General features: G+C 34.1%; 1 protein-coding gene and 1 long non-coding RNA gene across 14 annotated transcripts in view; one reads left to right on the plus strand and one right to left on the minus strand.

Annotated features, from left to right (window-relative positions):
- Window positions 1-20,547, minus strand: part of LOC149552171 (putative RNA-dependent RNA polymerase 5) — a 282,261-nt gene that overhangs the window by 230,047 nt on the left and 31,667 nt on the right. For 6 of the 13 annotated variants that reach the window (XM_089787664.1, XM_089787662.1, XM_089787658.1 and 3 more), the window contains exons 3-6: window positions 17,272-17,434; window positions 17,015-17,147; window positions 15,922-15,996; window positions 14,697-14,913 (exon numbers count right to left, since the gene is read on the minus strand). In XM_089787664.1, coding sequence (XP_089643790.1) covers window positions 14,697-14,913; window positions 15,922-15,996; window positions 17,015-17,147; window positions 17,272-17,434 — 588 coding nt within the window. The remainder of the gene's footprint in view (window positions 1-14,696; window positions 14,914-15,921; window positions 15,997-17,014; window positions 17,148-17,271; window positions 17,435-20,547) is intronic. The other 7 variants (XM_089787663.1, XM_089787657.1, XM_089787659.1 and 4 more) reach the window with 5 other exon arrangements.
- Window positions 1,067-3,356, plus strand: LOC149552172 (uncharacterized). The gene is made up of 2 exons (XR_016352871.1): window positions 1,067-1,393; window positions 3,091-3,356. It is a non-coding gene; the product is annotated as an uncharacterized LOC149552172 (long non-coding RNA).

The raw sequence follows: 20,547 nt of genomic DNA on the forward strand, positions 1-20,547 counted from the left end.
TTGATGTTTAACAACACAATGATGTGACATACAATCAATTATGAGATACAACTTTGATGAAAATCTTTGCATAAAAGTGTTTCAGAAGAGGGCTTTAATGAATAATATCGAAAGATATAGACCATAATCAATATAATTTCATCAAACTGCACAACTTATGACCTATGCATAAAGATTTTACTAACACATATAGGTGCGAAAATGAGACATAAACTTAAAGGTTCTTGATAGAACACAGAAAATAAACATCAAATCACCAACCTTGCACACAAAAATGAGTCCCAAAGTAGAGCCAACTAACTGTATTATGCCTTCAAAGGTCACCGAACATCAACTTCAGAGATACAACTCAGAAAAAATGAGCATACAAAGGACAATCAAAATGTCACAATAGTCTTCTCTTTCCTTAGAACTGCATCCATCCATCCTTTGGTATGACAGTTTCAGAATACTAAATACAAATCTCTTGGGGGTCAAAATTAGGAAACAAGGCTAAAAAAGGGGAGTCAAATTTATCAAAAAGATGACTCACTACCTAATCACTACACTAAGTCATAATGAAACCCATGACTCATGTTAAAATCCCCTAAAAATGTTCTAACTGGCCATAAAGACCTCCAAAATGCTCGGTCAAAGTCTAAATTCGACCCAAAATGAAATCCCTATAATCTCTCCTCATGATTCAAAAGATTTGAAACACCAAGTCTTTAACTAATATTGCTCCTCTTTCTCCTCTTTTAACACATGTCAAGTGTTAGACATAGTAAAACATTGAATAGTTAAGGAACACATGTTTAAAGGTTTGCAAATTTTAATAAAAATATAAAATAGTTTATAATGTCACTATTATATATCTTTATTTTACATATGCTTTGCAAAAGAAGAAATAAGTGTTTAAAAACACTTATAACTCATGGCATACACAAATATTGACAAAAAAAAACAAAAATGGGAAGAAAGACCTACTTAAGTCCCCACAAATTTCAAAAATCATGAAATGTGGAAAAGGAAATATATGTATTTGCAACCCTAAAGCACCCATTTGTATTTTCATTGGCATCAAAGAGAAAGGAAGGAGGGTCGGCTAGGGTTTTTTTTTTTTTTTTTTTGAAGCCATTTCTTTGCTTGTTCTGCAGTCACCATTGCTGAAGGTAGTATGTTCTGCATTTTTCCTCTCCTGTTGGGCATGTCTTGTTGTATGAAGCCGCCATTGCTCAGGGTTTTTTATTACACGTTGCCACTGATGCTTGCTAGAGCATTCGAAACAAGGATTTTCTGTGACATGCCGCCATGAGATTTGCTTTGTTCATCTCAGCCATGAATGGAAACGCGATTTTGGATGTTGCTTTAAACATGTTGTGGCTGAAAGCCACCCTCAACACTAGAATGAAAGGTAACATTTTGGATTTACAAGGCACATTTTTCTTGATTGAAATATATATTTTTCTTTGAGCTGCCATTATGGGTTACCATTTTGTGCTAAGCTGGAAGCACGATTTTCACTTTGCATGAAGAAACAATTTGCCTTTTGTAGTCACCATGTGAAATTATTGGTTCGAATTTTTTTCTCACCAGTATTAGATGTGGGCATTTATGCATTTGAACATGAATTCCTTGCTACAACTGGAAGGTTTTGTTCTTTTAAATGCATATTTGTTGAATGTACATGAGTTCTGGAACCATATTTGTTCCCATAAAAATCCAAATCGGGTTTGCTTTCATACAGGTTTTTATAATGATTCCATTTTAACAAAACCCAAAACTCGGGTTTCCCTATAGGTCGAATTGGTTAATTCTGGAGCATAAACCCACGGACTTCAATTGGATATCACTTTTGTTTCAGTAGTCTAGCTGATACATCCTCAGAAAAGCTGCATGTTGGTCTCTGATCAACACTTTTTTCTTGAATTCTTTCTTCATTTTCTTGCTGGAATGCTCTCACAGTCTTGCCATTACTGTTATTTGCTGGAAAATTTTGCTTGTGGTATTTTCATTTTGAAGGAAGAAAATACGTTGCTGTTTACAAATATGAAGTTCATATCTGAAACCCTTGTCATTTCTGCTGTTTGGGGTTTTTCTTTAAACTAATTTTTTGCATATAGGAGACAGCAAATTTGTTGTATTGCAAGTGCTTGAGACAACAACTGATATGCAGCAAATGAATCACCAAATATATTGAACTCTGCAAATGGGTTACTATGATAACCAGTGAATAAATTCCACATCTAATATTTCTTCTTATTGATGCAAAACCTGACATCCGCATTGCAGCTGCAGGGCAATGTGAAAACTTAACACCAACCTTTGACAATGAGTCCACTTCCACACCATCCCTCTGTGAAAGCCTTCGGAAATACCTTTATTTTCCTTGTTTGGCTTATCTTTTATTTCACAAATACTTTCCAGCTTCAAAGATTTTAAGTTGTCATTGATTTTTCTGATAAATTCCCTATGAGACTCTGCCCCTTCATTTTGAAATGCTCCTACCTGTTTGCTGAAAAGAAAGTACTCTGATGCTATCAAGATAGAATGCTTTTAAGATCGGTAAATGATATGTAACTGAATCTATTTGGAATGAATTACCAAAACAGCATAAGTGAATAGTATGACAAGAAATTTCATGAATGTGACATATTTCAAATCCTAACATGAGTTTTATTCCATGAAGTTCTAGTGGGCCAGCCATACCAAATTATAGTCTTGACACTTGTCGATTATGTATTTTGTGCATTATCTCATTAATATTGTTCTCAATCTTCAGCATCTTTTACTTCTACTTGAAATTGGCTCTTTCACTGTATTAGCGTTCTGTGGTGTCTCCATACTTAATCCTTCCTGCAGCAAGTTATGCAATTTTTACCATATTCTGAAACAACTCTGAGCGTTGAATTTTCTTGTTCTGTAATATTTGAAAAGTATTTCATTAGGTTTGAGGACGGGCTCGTGACACTCATAAACTACTTCTTTGTGATCAATATTGTTTTTGTATGTATTCAGAATAAAAGAAATATGACATGTGCGGGTATGTAGTTTTGGATAACCAATTATTGCTTAGATCTTTAAGATCTAACTCCGCTTTTTCTTATGCAGAAAAACGAGAACTAGGAGCTACGAGATCGAGGATCGGACCAGAAGCAGCAACAAAGGACACTTAACTAGTCAAAAGCTCAAAAGGCAATGACTGGTTACCACTAACTCTTTTCTCATGCGTCATACCTTTCTTTTATTGTCAATATGTATAAAAACAGTAGTTAAACTCACGGCTTGTGTGAGATACTTTACTTTCAGCATTTCATTTTTTTGTAAATTATCAATTGTATATTCGAGAGATGAATGATACAAGGACGTTTATATTCTTTCAAATATCAAATGAAAAGTGCTTTCAGCAAATAAAATTTTCAGGACTGAATTTTAACGTGTTAAAATTAAGTAACAAGTATATGAAGAGATATCATCTCAGTATTCTATCCCTAGAATGGCACATTTAAGGATATCAACATAAATCCATCAACACACACATATATATATTAACATATATTACATATGAAATTGGCTTCAATTCACTATGAGGCCAAATTTCTCAACGCGCCCTCTTTAGCAAATAGGGAATTGAAACAATTTCTATAATTTTAATACAAGCTTAAACACCACCTTAAGTATGGTCTATAATAGTAAATATGTCATGGTATCAAGTAAGATCTGGCCCAAAGAACCATAACAAGTTGGTTATCATGGTGTCCGGCAAAATCCAGCCCAAAGAACCATGATGAGTTGGTTATCATGGTGTGCGGCAAAATCTGGACCAAAGAACCATGATGAGTTGGTTATCATGGTGTTTGACAAAATACCCTGCCCGAAGATCCTTGAAATAAGGATAAATAAAAGTCAAGATATTTTTTTTAAAACAAGTATGGATGCACACAACAATCAACATACAAGGATCACAAAGATTGCAACGGAGGACTAAACAAATATCCAAACACCAACGGATCTCCAAACGCCACTACCAAATTGACACGATCAAACTGAAGATGAAATCCAAAGACAACAACAGAACATAAAATCTTTGATCTATCAAAGCATGGAAATACAAGCAACTCAAATCACCAAATTGCATTCCCCGAAAAACAGCAAAGATGTCCCCTGTTTTTCGTGCAAGAAAATCACCACAGCCAATTTCGCACGAAGAAGTATCCTTCGTGCGAGGAAGTGCACCATGCCATGCAAGAAACTACCCTCTCGCACAAAGAACTACTTCACCCAGCAGCCAAAACCACTACATTGATGTCAAGATTCGTGCGAGGAAGTACAATGAGCCAGATGAAGAAATGCAAGGCCCTACACAAAAATTCAAGCTCTTGTGCAGGAGAGTACAATCTCGTGCAAGAATTTGCAACAGCAAACAAGGAAAACAAAAGAGAGAACATAGGGAAAACAATTCTTCCACACCAAGGAGTATTGTATCCACAAATCAAGGTATAGACACTCAACACAATAACTGCAAGACGGAAATTGCATGTAACCATCTAAACCATAGCAGTAAAGGAAAAGTACCGAAGCAACGTTGCAATGAACGAACATAATAAAACTCATGCGTGGTTCGTCCCAACCATAATAGCATCATGAGACCTTGAAGGTCCTAGCCATCCCCCACTCATAACATCCCAAACTAACAACTAGATAGTTGGATATGTCTTATGAGGGCGTCACTACTAAATCGTAATAACATCATAAGAACAAGGAAATCTAACATGCTAACAAGTAAAATAATAGATATTCCAACTAATCAAAACACATCATCTAATCATATGCTAAACATCATAATACAGGAATATGTTGAATAAGCTAACATTATCTAAACATGATATCCATACATTCCAATGAAAGCATAAATCACAAGGAAGCATACTCTGGAATCCCGAATAAACCAAGTGAAACATCAAGCACCGATCGCACTGGAATAATAGACTGTCTCTGTATACTGGCCCCTGACAGTGGTATCGGTAGCTACATCTCCCAACCACGTGGAACCCATAGGTCCAATCATGTCGTGCTAATGGAAATAATGATCCAACCACAAACACACATAAAGCAAACGTCCAAGGCTAACACTCATGCCAGAATGTAAAGATGACTGAAACCAAGATCATGAGACAATGCAAGCACTACAGGTCCTAGTTAGACACTCAATGGATAACTATGTAGGGACTCACTACATGGAGAGTTGCTCGGCATCGGAAATCCCAAGCTCAGTATCGTGCAGACTCAACTTCCCAACGGAAGGCTCTCACACAGTATCATTTTATTATCTTAGTTTTATTACCCATTATTTTATTTAGTTATCACTTGTATAAAACTTCTTCACGCCAACCCTCTAGTGGAATAAACACCAAGTTGCGAGATAGAAGCCCCCTCCATGGTGCCACCCTACCCTACCCATGCTCATCCAACAATGAGTGCCCGTAGGCATGCATATTTCCAACCCAACCCCAAATGATCATAACTCAACCGAAATACAAACGGGAGATTGGGCCTCGCAAGTCACTCGAAAAATGCACGCGCATGTGCTCGTGTGTGGCGCACCACCATCACGAAGATCATAACACAAGGACTAGATGAAAACACAAGCAAAATAACACTCAACCGAAAATAGACAGGAGGATGTGGCACGCATCCCAATGCAACATAAAAGTGCAACAATGGTCTGACTGACATCCTATGATCCAAGTCCATGACCAACATCATGCCAAGAAAACTTGAGAAAATTGGGTGGCACACAAATTGAGGTAAAAATCTCAAAACTCAAAAACTTCAAAATTAAAACCCATTTGGTCTTAGGGCATAAAAGCTATGAAAATCCAATAAAATTCAGGTTCGGACACCGTATGGAAAAACAGCCAACATAATGGTGTGAAACCCCAAACCCTCATCCCAAAAATCAAGAAAATGCTCATACCCGACCAACCGAGCAGAACTAGCAATCAGAAACGGAGGGGAACACTAGTTCTCAGCCTCCTAACATATAGCTACCAAAAATGAAAGCTGAAACGGAGCTGAAACACAAAAACGGAAGAGCCCTTCCTAACAGCCAAAAGGGCAGAAACAGGAATAAGCACAATAAAACAAATAACCCGCAAACGTTGCCGAAAGTCATGACGAAACAAGGTCTCCCCGAGCTAGATCCAACGAGACCAATCTTGAAAAGATCCCACGCCCATAGTTTTCACAATGAACAGAAACGCAATTCTCCAAAAGAGGATTTTGGAAAAAAACTCTCAAATTTGTAATTTCCAAAAGTGAGAAGTGAGGAATTAATTTCCTCTTTGGATCCTTATTCACTTTTCGAGTGAATAATCGATTAGGGTAATTAACCAAGAAACCTAATAAATTCCAAAAAAAATCGAAACGAAAACAAGCTATTCCAAGTAATTGGAATTCATCTATGGCAAAGCTGCTAGAAATTAAAATCAAGCCTGAAAACCCAAAATCACAGAAATTTCCTTAACAACTTTCATGACAATGCAAACCTCTAAAAGCACAGACACATTCACAAGTCTAATCACATAATGCAATAGAGTCTGGATTTATCAAATCACCATAAAGTTTAATTAAAACAATTAAATAAGATACGTCGACCATACAGGAACAAGATTGGTAAAATATGAACAGTTGAATCACTAACTCCATCTGCCACTGCCAGGGATATAAATCATGCACATTAAAACACATAATCAAGTGCAATTGCATATAATAACATAGCTAAAGCAATAAATGCATTAAATAATCTAATTTAACCATTTACTTAATTATACTGAAATAATCCATTTACATCACTCACATTCGCATAAAGCATTACAAGCAAGAATGAAGTAAATTCTCACAACATTAAATCCACATAAAACATAATTAGAGATATGTTCAAATACCAAATAACCAAAAATCATCATAAAACATACTGTCATCTCAAAATGGCATCATCATGCAAATATGATCAACTGAACAACATTGTAATCTAACATCTATGATACTGAAATCAAAGTATAATATTCGATCCTTAGGTCATCTCAAATGTAAAAATAGCATGAGTACAAGTATCTCTCGGATTAAAATATAAAAAGGTACCGAGTGCAACCATGAGAGGCACTACATCTGGCGAAATTTGGTCCAAAAAACCATGATAACACTTGCTCCTAGACATCCAACACATTTAGGTGCTACAAGTTAATGTAGTGTATCTAGGAGATAGATCAAACTATTGATAAGGTCGTCACCTTACAATAGTGACCTTACATACATGAAAAATTGTCACCTTTCATTACATATCATATGCGAAATAGTAACCACCATGAACCAAGTCAAAGGGAGGTACAAATGCTTTCATCTCAATTCTCTCTCACAAAGAAGAATTCATTACAAGGAATTTCACTTAGAAATTCTCCTCGTAGAGAAGATATCGTTTTCAAAGGATTGCACCTCAAAATTCTCCCTCTAAACAATGATCCTGGGAAGTCGGGTCCAGTAGTTACTCCCTTAAAGGCTCTCTCCCCCCAAGGATTCTTGTTAGACTCACTTTAAATCTGATATCAATCTTCCAATTTTCTAGTGATAAGTCAATACTTCCTCATGATGCACTCAAGAATAGGCCCATCAAAATCATGTAGTCACACAAATGTGTTTCTAGACTCCCTCTAAGTATTAATCTTCTAAGCTCCTACATTGTCTTTGAACAAGTGTCATACTCCCTCTTCATATAGAAGGATACTCATGATCTCAATCATCAAAGATAATTGCTTCAAGAGCCTCACTTTATCCAACCAGATCATCAGATGACAAATGAATTCCAGATCACATCTTCTTTGGAGCTACTATCAAAAGATCGAGTCTATACAATATTTGATAGTATGCATAAAGTACCAACCTTCTTTTCCTACAAGAACATCCCTAGACATAAAGGAAAAGAACAAGGCAAATAACTCTTACACTACATATGGAAATACAATTAGGAGAGAGAGTACAATGAGTAGATAAATTTAATACTTAATGAATACTTATCTGTACATCCTTGATACAAGTTTCTTTAATGAAGGCCATACATGTATCGAATCAAAGGATGATGTCCCTTCCCTAACATCTCCTCTTCTAAAGATGGTTTAAGTGGAAATATAAACATTGGTTATTGTTCCCCCCGACAATGTGAAATTTCCACTCTTATATTGTTTGAACAATTCTGTATCACATTAAATATGGCAAACTTCTTTCTAGAACATCTAAATTCATTAAAGTCAATTATGTATAAGTTGGTTTTCTATGGACAAGGGTCACAATTCCAGAAGGGCATAATTCTCGCCAAATGAGCCCAATTGATTTAGCCCAAGTAATTCAATCCTCACAAATCTATAATTGCTACACTCAAGAATAATGTGGCCTTCTCATTGGTGGTTTTGAATATTGTGATGAACTGGCAAGGAAATGCCTTGCAAGAAAATATGAAATAAATACATAACAACCCAATCTCTTCCTCCCAAATTCTTCACATTATTGACATTAGAAGCAACACAAAGGATCACAACACTAGTAACATCACGAGGAATGTTCACACCCATAGACATGGATGTGGATGCTCTTGTGAGTTGAGAAGACAACATAGGTGTTCCTAATTGTTGGGTGGATATTTTGCAATCGATAGTTTTGGGTAAAAATCAAATCGCAAAATAGGATGACCAGCCACAACATGTGAGATAGAGTCTCTCCTACCTTAAAGGAAAGGCTCCCTTTTCAAACCATTCCTTGGATCAACTCAAGGTAAGCAAGAAGTCGAGAGATTTTATAAAATGAGTGTTACCAATATCCTTTCTTCTTATCTTTCAAGAAAGAATCCACTTACTCGTGGAGCGAATAATGGGCAGGGTGAATCTCTAACTACACTTCTATCAAGAGCTGGAAATAGTGATACCGATAAACCTTCACTAACTCAAAGGTTAGATGAAAATGTACCAGTTTGGCTCTAAGTTCGGTCGTACTTCTATATGAAAATTTTTTACAATTAGGGCACAAAGACTCCTAAAAGTAAGAATAATTTAACTATTTCGCGAATTAAGAAAGAAATATAAGCTACAGACAAAGCTTCTAGCTATATATTTCCACAACCGCTCCCAGTCAAAGCTTCGGCTCCGATTGCTTCTTAAATCACTATGCTCTTTTATTGAACACATAATAATAACATGAATCAAAGACAATAGGCACAAATTACAGTCAAAGCTTCTAATTTTCTCTATTACAATTGCTTCCAGATAAAGCTTCGAATTCAATTGCTTCTTTTATTCACTTTTCTCTCAAATTCATACTACATAGTCACAATTATGCTTGCACAAATGTGGCAGAGCTTTCTTGCATACAACAAAAGATGATTTTTACAATGAGGGGGCACTCCTTTATATAGGCACAGGAGTTGAGAAAAAGATAGAGGAAAAAGTGGGAGCAACTCAACCAACTTTGACCTGGTCTAACTAAAAGAGAAAATATAGGGTTACATGCAACTGCATATGCAACTCGCATTACACTCTTCAATTACAAACATGAAAGAAGAAGAAGAAAAAGAAAGACAGAAGAGAATTGAAACAATCCTAGGGATTGTTTTGAAGGGCCTTGTACTTGGCGATGCAATTTCGGATAGTCACAAGATCAGAAGTTCATGCACTTTGTACCGCTACATTCACCTTGATAACCATGGTGTTGTGTCTTTTGATAACCTTTAACTGTGATGAATTATCTGTTGTCATGAGGAAACTTGATTTGATTCAACTTTTCTCGCTGAAGTTGTCGTGAATTCTCTTTTGTAGATTGGCACATTTTGGATTCACTGACACTTTGAAAACCTTCTTGACGATGCCCAGATGTAAACTCAGAACAACTTTCCATCAGCAACTTTACCTTTTCTTAATTTTTGGTAGTAAAGTGCTTGGCGCATGGGAATGCGTGCAAATGGAGATTGTTGACTTTTAAAAAGTGACTTGGGCTTTCACGATGTCATTGCACGGAAAATGGATTACATGTAAATGCAACATGTAACGACTGATGAAGGATGAAATGGAAAGCATGGAAAGATGCAAAAACATGTATTTGCTCATGAAGGTGCGAATGCATATGAAGAGATGGAAATGGAAGCAAAAAATGGGATTACATGCATGTGCGGATGGTGAATAAGATGGAAAAGATGTAATTGCATTTGTCGGATGAGATGTGAAGTGTTGTGGTATGGAAAATGGAAGTGGAATGTGATGATGCTTTCGCATGAAATGGAAAGTGGAATGACGTGAAACATGCTCAAGTTCTTGGGAAAGAACTTGCAATTTCTTCCAAAATGGAGAAAAGACCGAAATGCAAACAAGCAAAATACAAAAACAAGCACAAAACAAACACATGCCTTTGGCAAAAGACTCAAACATGTCAAGATGCAATGGACTTTAACATGCAATTTCGAATTTGGAGTTTGGGGAAATTCCAAAAAGTGTGAAAATGAGAGTTTCCATCATTTTTAAAAGCAAAATGCACTTTTCATGGCATATATATAGACAAGTGTGCAATAACAAGTCATAATATGCATGGAAATAGCAAGATAAGCATGAATAGATGAGCAAGTTTGAAAATGTCCACTTACTTGGAGGTTAAAGAGCCAAAATAGCAAGTTTTATAGACTTAAAGACCAATTCTCCCTCGAATCCGAATTTTCAAACAACTTTTTGACTTTTTCCGCACGTGCATGTAATGGACATTCAATGGTCAAATTTGACATGAGAAGGCCAAAAAGTGGTCTCCAAAGACAAGAGCACACATTAGAACTCAAAAACGACTCCTTTTAATCCAAGTGTATGGGCTGAAAAGTCATTTTTTTGAGTTTTTTGAACAAAAACATGACTTTTTTATGCAAAAATCTGGGCCCTTTTTGCAAAAACGTGACCAAAAAATGCATGTTTTTCAGTCATTTTTGACTTGTGAATGAAAAATGACTTCCATAAATGCATATACATGGATCAAAATGCAAAAAAATAGCTTCAAAACACAAAAAGGTGGATAAAAATCCCAATTTTCTAGGCGTTTTTAGCAAAAACGTGATTCATAAAAAGCATGAAATGAATTCGTTTTTGGCTTCTAAGTGCAAAAATGTGAGGCAAGATGTATTGCAACCGATTGAAAACACCAAAAATCCTCTTTTCCTTGCAAAAACGTGATTTAAATCAATCAAAATAGATTTATTTGAAGATCTTTCCAAAAACGTGCCCTTGGAAGGAGTTTGAAAATTTGTTTTTTAGCAAGATAAATTCATTTTCAATGTTGGAAAAAAATGACCCTATTGGAAAAGATTTCATACAAAACCATCAAGTAAATCTCTCACAATCTCCAAAATTGGGTTCTTGGAGGGCAAAGACATGTTCTTCTTCAAAAACGGACTTTTTGAGTCTCACTACATATATTAAAACATGTTTTTTGATTAAAAAATGGAGCATATTTTAAAATGTGCATACAATTAAAATTGCACTTTTTGGGTGCTATTACATATTTTAAAATATGCTCATAGGCAAAATCGGACCTTTTGGGGTGGGAAGCATGTTTTAAATGCATCTCACCTTTTAAATGTTAAAGCATGAAAACTTCACTTTTGATGCAATAACATCAAAAAAGTCCACTTGTGATAGACTTTTGATGTAATGACATCAAAAAAGTCCACCAAAGTAAATTTTATATGCAATGACATGTAAAATGTCCACTTTTGATAGATTTTACATGTAATTGCATATAAATGTCCACTTTCGAAGACTTTAAGTCATTTAATTCACTTAAAATAATAAAAATCTTACAAAATGGGCCATAAACAATATTTATTTATCATATTTATAAATATAATATACAAACATCATTTAAAAAGTAACATGTAAATAAACATTTCATTTTTAAAACCAAAAATTAAATTGAAACTTATACAGTTACTTTGAGTGAAAAATTAAAAAGTAACTCCACTTAAAATTATAACATGAAGTACACTATAGTCACTTTAAGTTAAAATTTTAAAGTTAAAGTAACTTTAAAACATAACAAAAAGTGAATATAAGTTATATTTTTCAAAAAGTGAATGTCAAATTGAAAATATAACATCATAATTTTAATTCATATTGTTGCATCAAAAATGTCCACTTTTGAAACACTAAAATGGGCATAACTCTGGACCGACAACTCCGATTGATCTCTAGGTTAGACCAAATCGAAGGGAAAAGCGAAAGGCACAATATGAGCAAAACCAAAAGATTAGAAACCAACAAACACAAACACAAAAGAAAAGAACGGATGATGGAGACTTCAAAAATCAAGCAAAGGCTCGACAGAAAGCAAAACGAAAAAGACTTAAGGAATGCCTGCAATAAAAAGATTCATTATATCAATTGGTACCAATTGGTTGATCAATACTTACCAATTATATAATGAACTAAACTCAGACAAATGTGAAACTAATTTGAAAAAGTTTCGTACTATTACCTACATTTTGTGGTGACAAAATGCAGGACAACACTAATAACAATCGATATCAAAGCACAAGGCTAGTTCTTCACTATCTCAAAAAATAAGTAGGTCATGGGATTGCTCAAGATACTATTTACTCCACAAAATAATATTACTATTTTCTTTCACTTTCAACCCCATTCGATATCATAATTATCATAGAGAATATCACATAACCATGTGTTGGGAGGATGCTAGCAAGAAAATTAATATTGTGGTCTCTCCTATTAGCCTTACTTGATATTTAGGGACAATTAACCAAATTCTTACAAATCTAAATTCTTGATCTTACTTTTAATTTGTGTAATAGCAATGATAGATCTGCAATACAATTATGATTCTCTCTTATCAATCTTGTACTCAAGTTTCTTTTGACAATAGTATTTTTCATTATTATTTATTTCCCAATAAACTCTCATCATATACATATTATGAAACAGGTAGAAACATATAGCTATTCTCTAAGGGGCCTTGAAATTCAATACCTAGTTCAAAGTATTATAGGGACATTACATTCACTTAATTCAGATCTTGATCTTCTTAGTGGGACAAAAGTCATACCGTTGTAGCACAAGAAGATTAATAAGAAATTGATGCAGATATACAAGGAGAAAATATTGCATATCTCTAAAAGAAACCCTATGTGAGGCACAAAAGAAATCTATGAAGTGAGAAAAAAGAAAGTTATGCGCATATAAAATACGTCTTACAAATAAAATGAAAGGATTGAGGAAATATAGAATAAAGAATTATGGCAGATCTTTGAAGAGAAATATTTAGGCGAATATATCAAGGAGTGTGTGCGCAAAGTGAAAAGAATATTTGCAGATTTGAAAACATAATTTATATCACTTTTTTATCATTGCACTATAAGTTAGAAAGTAGATATTTGTGAACAGCATATTGTTATTATTCAAACTCATTTAAGTCTGAAAGAAGAAGTCTCTTGCACTTAAGTTTAAAGGAAATTAGTGCCAAACCTCATAGGAGCGGACAAGGGACATTACATCATTAGCAAAGATAGTAGCATTTGTGAACAATGATACAATGATACGAGCTTTTCCTACTTTAAATGCCCCCACAAAGTCTTGTAATTTAAGTTCTTTTCAAATTTGATAATTTTAAAAGGCTTTGTAAATTTTAGAATAATATAAGGTGAGAATTTGTAGTTAGAATTTAGATATTTTGAGATTTCAGGTAGTTTAAGAAGGTTGCAAACAGCATTAGGTATCTGGTCTATGAAACTTCTAAGGTTGACATTCAATTTTTCTAGGTCAATAGTTTTATTAATTTATATATAAATAAAACTATTTGACAAACTGATCCAGTAAAAATCAATGAATGACAAGTGTGTGTGCAAAATGTCTGTGATTATAAAATTATACATGCAACTATTATTTATCACTAAACCAAAACTATTAAATTGTTTAATGAATGTAAAATGTTAGACATAACATTTGCGTGACGATATGGTGAAAATTTGCAAGTTTCTTCCAATTATTTTGATAGGCACATTACAGTTGCATGACTATTGTTAGTAATTGCAAGAATTCAAACAATATTTGATATGGGAAATTGCAAAATTGATGAAAGGAAAAGATCATGCTATCACAGTCGAAATATCTTTTATAATCTCCATGCAAGCTTATACATGATGATTCCAATGAACACGCTTCATTAAACATTTGGACCCATTGGATGTCAAGGTTACCAAAGAATGAGAATGTTATAAGAGAGAAAGCTCAAGCAGCCGAATCAAGGAATGAATCAATTAAAATACGATGTATGAGTTGATTAACAAAACAAAGAGAGGTATGTGCCAATGGAATAACAATAAAGACTTGGTTGGCTTTACGCACCTAAGAAAAACTGACTCAGCTGCAAAACCACCATAAAAATAGTAAAATAAATTTCAAGAAGTTAATTTGATTCCTTTTTATCTATGTCAATGTAGTATGTATTTGGAACAATTTTTAAAAAAAAAATAAATACTAGAGAGTAGCAACAACCCTTCCAAAAATGAACTACTTAGTAGGAGACTACAAAAATGAACTACTTAGTAGGAGACTACAAAAATAAAAAGTTTCAAGCACTACAAGACCAATATTGCAGTCCTTTTGCAATAAAAAATTGGCAATCCTTACCAAAAAATTGATAGCGCCGTAAACCCACAAATATCCCTTCTTTGGCCCAGTCACAAAACATTTTTGGCTGTCCATTTTCTTTGTATAGTTCATCTTTAACTCTTCCACGGGCTTCTAGTTGTTCATACGAAAGTCGCTCTTCAAAGTGCACTTGTAAGACATTTGAATCACCTAAGACTCTATGCAAAATAGTAGTTGTATCTAAAGGAAAAGGACCCTGCATAACAGAAAAAAGATTTAGCAGTTTGTCTAACAAATATACATTTCAAAACAAAAGGTTTAAATTTGCAAAATTTCTGAGTTAATTATATCCAGAATTAGATAGCCACATCGTTTTATTACACGAATGATTTTCTAGACAAGTGCTTTGACTATGCCTCATCTTACAGGTTGACGAGAGCAACCAAAAGAAATTGTGGCAGCTCTACAGGTTACTGTGCCAAAATCTGCAGTGCTGCCACAAAGGGATTGGGCATCAGCTCCTTGTGTGGATGGTGGTTTTGGCAGCTCAGCTGATTGACAGGCTGTTTGAGGATTTTCTCAGCGTTATCAACCCTTGTTTTACACTGTTTCTTCTCTATGCTTACTTAAGTTATTGAAATCTTTTGTCATTTAATTCTGTCCAGTTTCTTTGCCAGTAGTAACCCGAGGCTGAAAGTTATTATAATCTCAATGTATTATATTCAGTAGGTATGACTTGTAACACATTGTATGCAGATTTTATAATTTTGTGGGGTGAGGACTCCTGTACGCCCCTCGCAATATTTATTTAAACATAAATATGATAACAGTTTTAACTTTTATCAATGATCACAAACTAAATCATTCGGCATGATCAGATCTTAAAGATATTTAGCTATATAAATAAATTGAGGCAATGGATAGACAGAACCAGTATAAATGTTGAATTATGTAATCATTCAATAGAATGTATTCTCAGTATTTTATTTCTTTTGTTCACTACAATTCTTCATTATCATGTCATATTTGCATGCCAGCTAAATTCACACATTGTTTCTTATGATATATATTTGTATACCAACTAGAGTGACACATCTCTTCCAAACACTACTGAACTATTAACTTTGGAGATCATTATTCTTTGCAAACCCAAAGAACTTTTAACACATGGTGGTCATGAATAATGACTGCCCATACAGTGTTTAGTATATTATTACTAGTGCAAAAGTTATTTCATTTATTGACAGAATAGCTGGAGATATACCTTCAATGTGCAATTACCATCACGATCCACATAACAATGGTATTCATGTCTCGAGTTTGGATTCCACTCATACCTCTGAGGCACAAGTAATATTTCAATTTTTAGAATAATAATCACCAATAGATACCCTACATCATAACTGGAAAATCAGATTATCCTACATCATAACTACGGCTGGTGGACTAAAATGGAAATAAATCTGTGCCAATATGTTATAAACCCCAACATAAAGAATTTGCAGTCAGATATACTAAAGCAAATCTATAAAAAGTCTTCCATATAGTGGCATCATTCTTCAAATAACTGCACCTACTCTAGTCCCCATCTACAAATTACCCAAGTAGCCCATCTCCATGCAACCTTTGTTATTGTCAAATCCAAATTCATCAACCATGAAGAATTTTATTAATAATGAAGGAAGATATATAATGATGCTAACCTTACAAGTTTTACAAAATCGCTGCTCGTAACATAGGCTAGATGTCAGAAGATGGGTTCTTTCTCAAGATGAAAATGGCAACAAGTATTTAGTACAAAACTCCTTTTAAAGAGGTCCAAGAGACTTATTTGGAAGAGAACACAAGGTTTTGCATATCAAAGTAAACTGTATTCCGTCAAAATGATAGCAATGCATACATAACAAGAAGAAGAAATAGAATTACACATCTTTTTAGAACTTGAAACAACTAGATATTTTTGCAGTTGTAATAAAAAAGAGATCATCTTGTAAATGCCTGTCTTATATAGGAAAATGATTGGCTGTGGAATTCAGCAATTTCATTCTTTTGTATAGGAAGGATTAACTCTATCATCAAGGGTGATCAATCTCCATTGTAATTAAGAGAGCTTGACCCTTATGAGATAAACTTAGTTTAACATACTATGAGTGGAGATGAGGAAATTAAATAAGAGGACTCCTTGCACATAGGTTCAAGGGGAAAAGTGTTGACTCTACTTTCCATTTTGAAGATAAGGCCTCTTAAATTTGTGACCAAGTAGCCTTTTTGTTCTTGTAGATATGATATACAATGAATGAATTTTTAGAATGACAGAACAAAGAAAAACAAATGCAACATATGCAGTAAAGATGCACCTTCTCTTCGGAGAAACATGTTGGATCTACTGTCCTGGCCATTGCTTGCCCTATATTTCTTTCAATATCACTAATTTCTAATCCCTGCAGATTTTGTATATCCTGAGGAGAGAAAATGTGTTCCAATGCATGTCTGCCGAGATGTCAAAAAATCAGAATTCAGCTTTTTTGAAAAACTACCAAAATTACACCTTATTATGGAACAAGGCCTCAATTGTACAATCACAAAAACATAGCAATATCAAGCTCAAACATACGGTGAAACAAGATTCAATACTAAAAACATCTTCGGAAAATCAAGTTTTCCCAATGCCTTGCATTGTTCTGTGAATATTGATATTCCGCTCTTCCTTTTTTTCAAATCCTCCTCATCAATCAAATCTTGCTTCATTTTCCCATTATTGGGATGCATTTCATCATCTAGAAAATAACACAAGTCAGCATTGTTTGCAGAAATGTTTTTGGTACAAGATAAATTACTTGGAAGATATGAGTTTCATATTAAGAAAAAAATCAAAAAGATGGAAGTAGCTGGACAAATACAAAAAAATAAATTTAGCACTTCATTTGAGAGGATATTTGAAGCTCCAACTAAATTTCCAGTGATGCATCTAATCACTAGTGTGATTGACCTTGCAAGGTTGCCTTCGAAGTTCAAACATTCTAAGCCAAATATAACTTCAAGTTCAAAATGTATTAAAGAATGATGATCCAACTTTCCTTTGTTAGAAAAAGATAAGCCAAAAACAACTCGTCAAGTAAAAGGAATGTATTAAAGAATGATTCACCAGATTGACCTTTTCTCAAAAATCACAAAATTGAATTTCATTCACTAGTTGATGCTAAGTTTACCATTTCAAAAGTAGAAAATCAAACCCTAGCTAGCTATCCATTCTAATATGACCACTGTGTGTAAACAGAATATAATCTCAAAAAATAACCAAGTGGCAATCTAACTCGTATCACATAAAATCAAAATAAATTGAAAGCAAACTTACTATGCATTTTACCATGCTCTTAAATGCCTTCAATCTGCCTCAATTTATGTCGGTAAGTTGAGAATAGTTAAATGTGTCATACACACCAATGCTATGAAACTTCACATATACAAATAAACACAAAATAAATGAAATGGCAGACCAAATATAAACTTCATTGAAACTAGTTAAAAGCTAAGTTACTGGTTCGAGTTTGGGTTCAAGTCGGGTTCAAAGAACCAATTTGCTGGTACATCAAAATCTTGAAATGGGATTTGGGTTTGTTAGTACAAAAACATTTTTAATATATATATATATATATATATATATATATATATATATATATATATGCAGCCTAGAAAAATGAATTAAGATTAGAATGCCACATAGTATCATAAAAACAACAAAAAAACTATAAACTTGTAATCTTAGCATCATATCTATAAGCAACACCAAAATATTAAAATAATATGGAGTTCAAGTATCATTGTTTAGACTTTCAACAATTAGATCTTTATGCTAAGTTTCAATCATCTAATGGATTATCTAAATCTTCATCTTCTTCTTCTTCATCAAAGGCATTATTTGGTTCACAAACATTGTTAATGTTATTGAGATCAACTGCACTAATAACATTCCTACTTTTCAAGTTGTCCAACGCTTATTACTTTTTCATTGTACAAAGAGCTTGTTTGTTCGTAATTAACATCCTACTTGAAATTTTTTATATAAGTAGCTCGCAACTCCCTTCACCTATTGAAGTTGTTCTTTAATGTTTCAAATATAATTAATCACTATTCAAGGCTTCCAATTATTCGAACAAGGCCATTATCAACTATTGGATATAAAAGTTTCGCTAAAAGAAATCTTGAGGACTAGTTTAATTTGATGTAATAAATATTTGAACTTTAGAAAATTTTGTTTAATGCTAAAAATCTTTATTCAAATTCTGTAATAATTGTTTTTTGCACTAAATTATAGAATGTTCCCAATGGAACTATACATGGTTCACACTCGGTCTACCTGGGTCTGCCCTAATTTGACCTAGGTTTGACCGGAAGGAACAAACCTTCTTGGGTTCAAACCCAAGTGGAACCCAAAAGGAAACTGAGACCATGACAAAGAATCGGTTCAAAATTTGTTTAGTTCGAAGGGCCAAGGGGAGAACTAGGTAACTAAGGTTATAAGTAATGAGCACTCTGAATATCCAAATCCCTAACCCCACCCCCAACCCCACCTTTTGCAAGTTTCTTTCATGGAGGCACAGAAGCACAATTTTGGACCCAAGGTTTGTGGGTTGTTGGGGTGCCTTAAAGACAAGTTGGAGAAGCTGGAGGGCTTGGTGCTGGAGTTGAAGAAGGAAGTTGGTGGTTTTAACTGGTGGATTGAGAACTCTAACAAGTTCGCCATCGAGGTTATGCAAGTTTTCTTTGTTACGCTATGAATACTACAAGAGAAGATCACCAGGACTAAGACTAAGACTGACAAGGACTATAAGGAGTTGTTCCACTTCCTAAAAGAAGAATGGATTGCCACACTACTCTCTAAGCGGCTGGGAGGCAATTTAGATAGTTAGTCTTATAGTTTTAATTAGCTTTTGGGTTAATAGTCATGATGGCTTTAGACTGCTCTTAATTACCCGCCCTATGTGGCATAGATATTGTGTTTATTTTATGTTGAAAGACTCTGCTATGCATGCTTTAACTATGAACTATACATTTTTTGTTTTTGATAGAGGCAAACTTTAGGTGGTTGTTTGTGCTGATAGTGTGCTAGTGCTATTAATGTGCTATTAATATGTTAGTAATTTGTTCCATGGGCCAGCACCATCTTGCTGCTTTTGATGTTCAAAAACTAGTTATAAGTAATCACATGTCAACATTATTAGCAATTAAAAAATGTGAGTACTTATAAGTTATAATCATTCCTTCAGCTCTTAATTATTCTGATGATAGATCACAGAATGTCATTCAAAGCATTGATGCAAAAATCACACAATCACTTCCAGAAAGAAAAGCAGCTAATTATATGGCTTGTGGAAATTCATTATCTTTAATTATACTCATCTTACAACTTACAATAGCAAGTAACAAGGGTAGGGCATAGTCCTTTTAAACTAGAAAAAAACTAGCACTAAGTAGATTTCTTCTTGAAAAGGTGTATAGTTGACTAGGTGTGGTCACTATGCATAAATGCTGAAATTACCTATATGACTTCTCATATGTTTACAAATTATCCTCAATAGAACTTTTTAATTACATTTTTTAAGGATTAAAGAGATTGTCTTTATTAAATTTGTTATGAAACTAAGCTTTTAGTTATATGTTAACTGTCTTCTTTCATAAGAATTGATCCTACACACAGTGTTAAGGACAGCAAAACAAGTATTTCCTTGCAATCATACATACATAGTTGTCTAATAACCGGAGAAGAAATCAAATAGTTTTTATTTTTTCCATAGGTTAATGTAATGACCCCATTTTTGGTGAGTATATGCAGTTGATGGAGTTAGCTCATCATAGCGACCCTCATGAGCTGACAGGGTGTTTTGGGGGT

This window comes from Cupressus sempervirens, chromosome 6 (genome assembly GCF_028749045.1).
Source record: "Cupressus sempervirens isolate cs-2001-9-10 chromosome 6, ASM2874904v1, whole genome shotgun sequence".
Taxonomy (NCBI): Eukaryota; Viridiplantae; Streptophyta; class Pinopsida; order Cupressales; family Cupressaceae; genus Cupressus; species Cupressus sempervirens.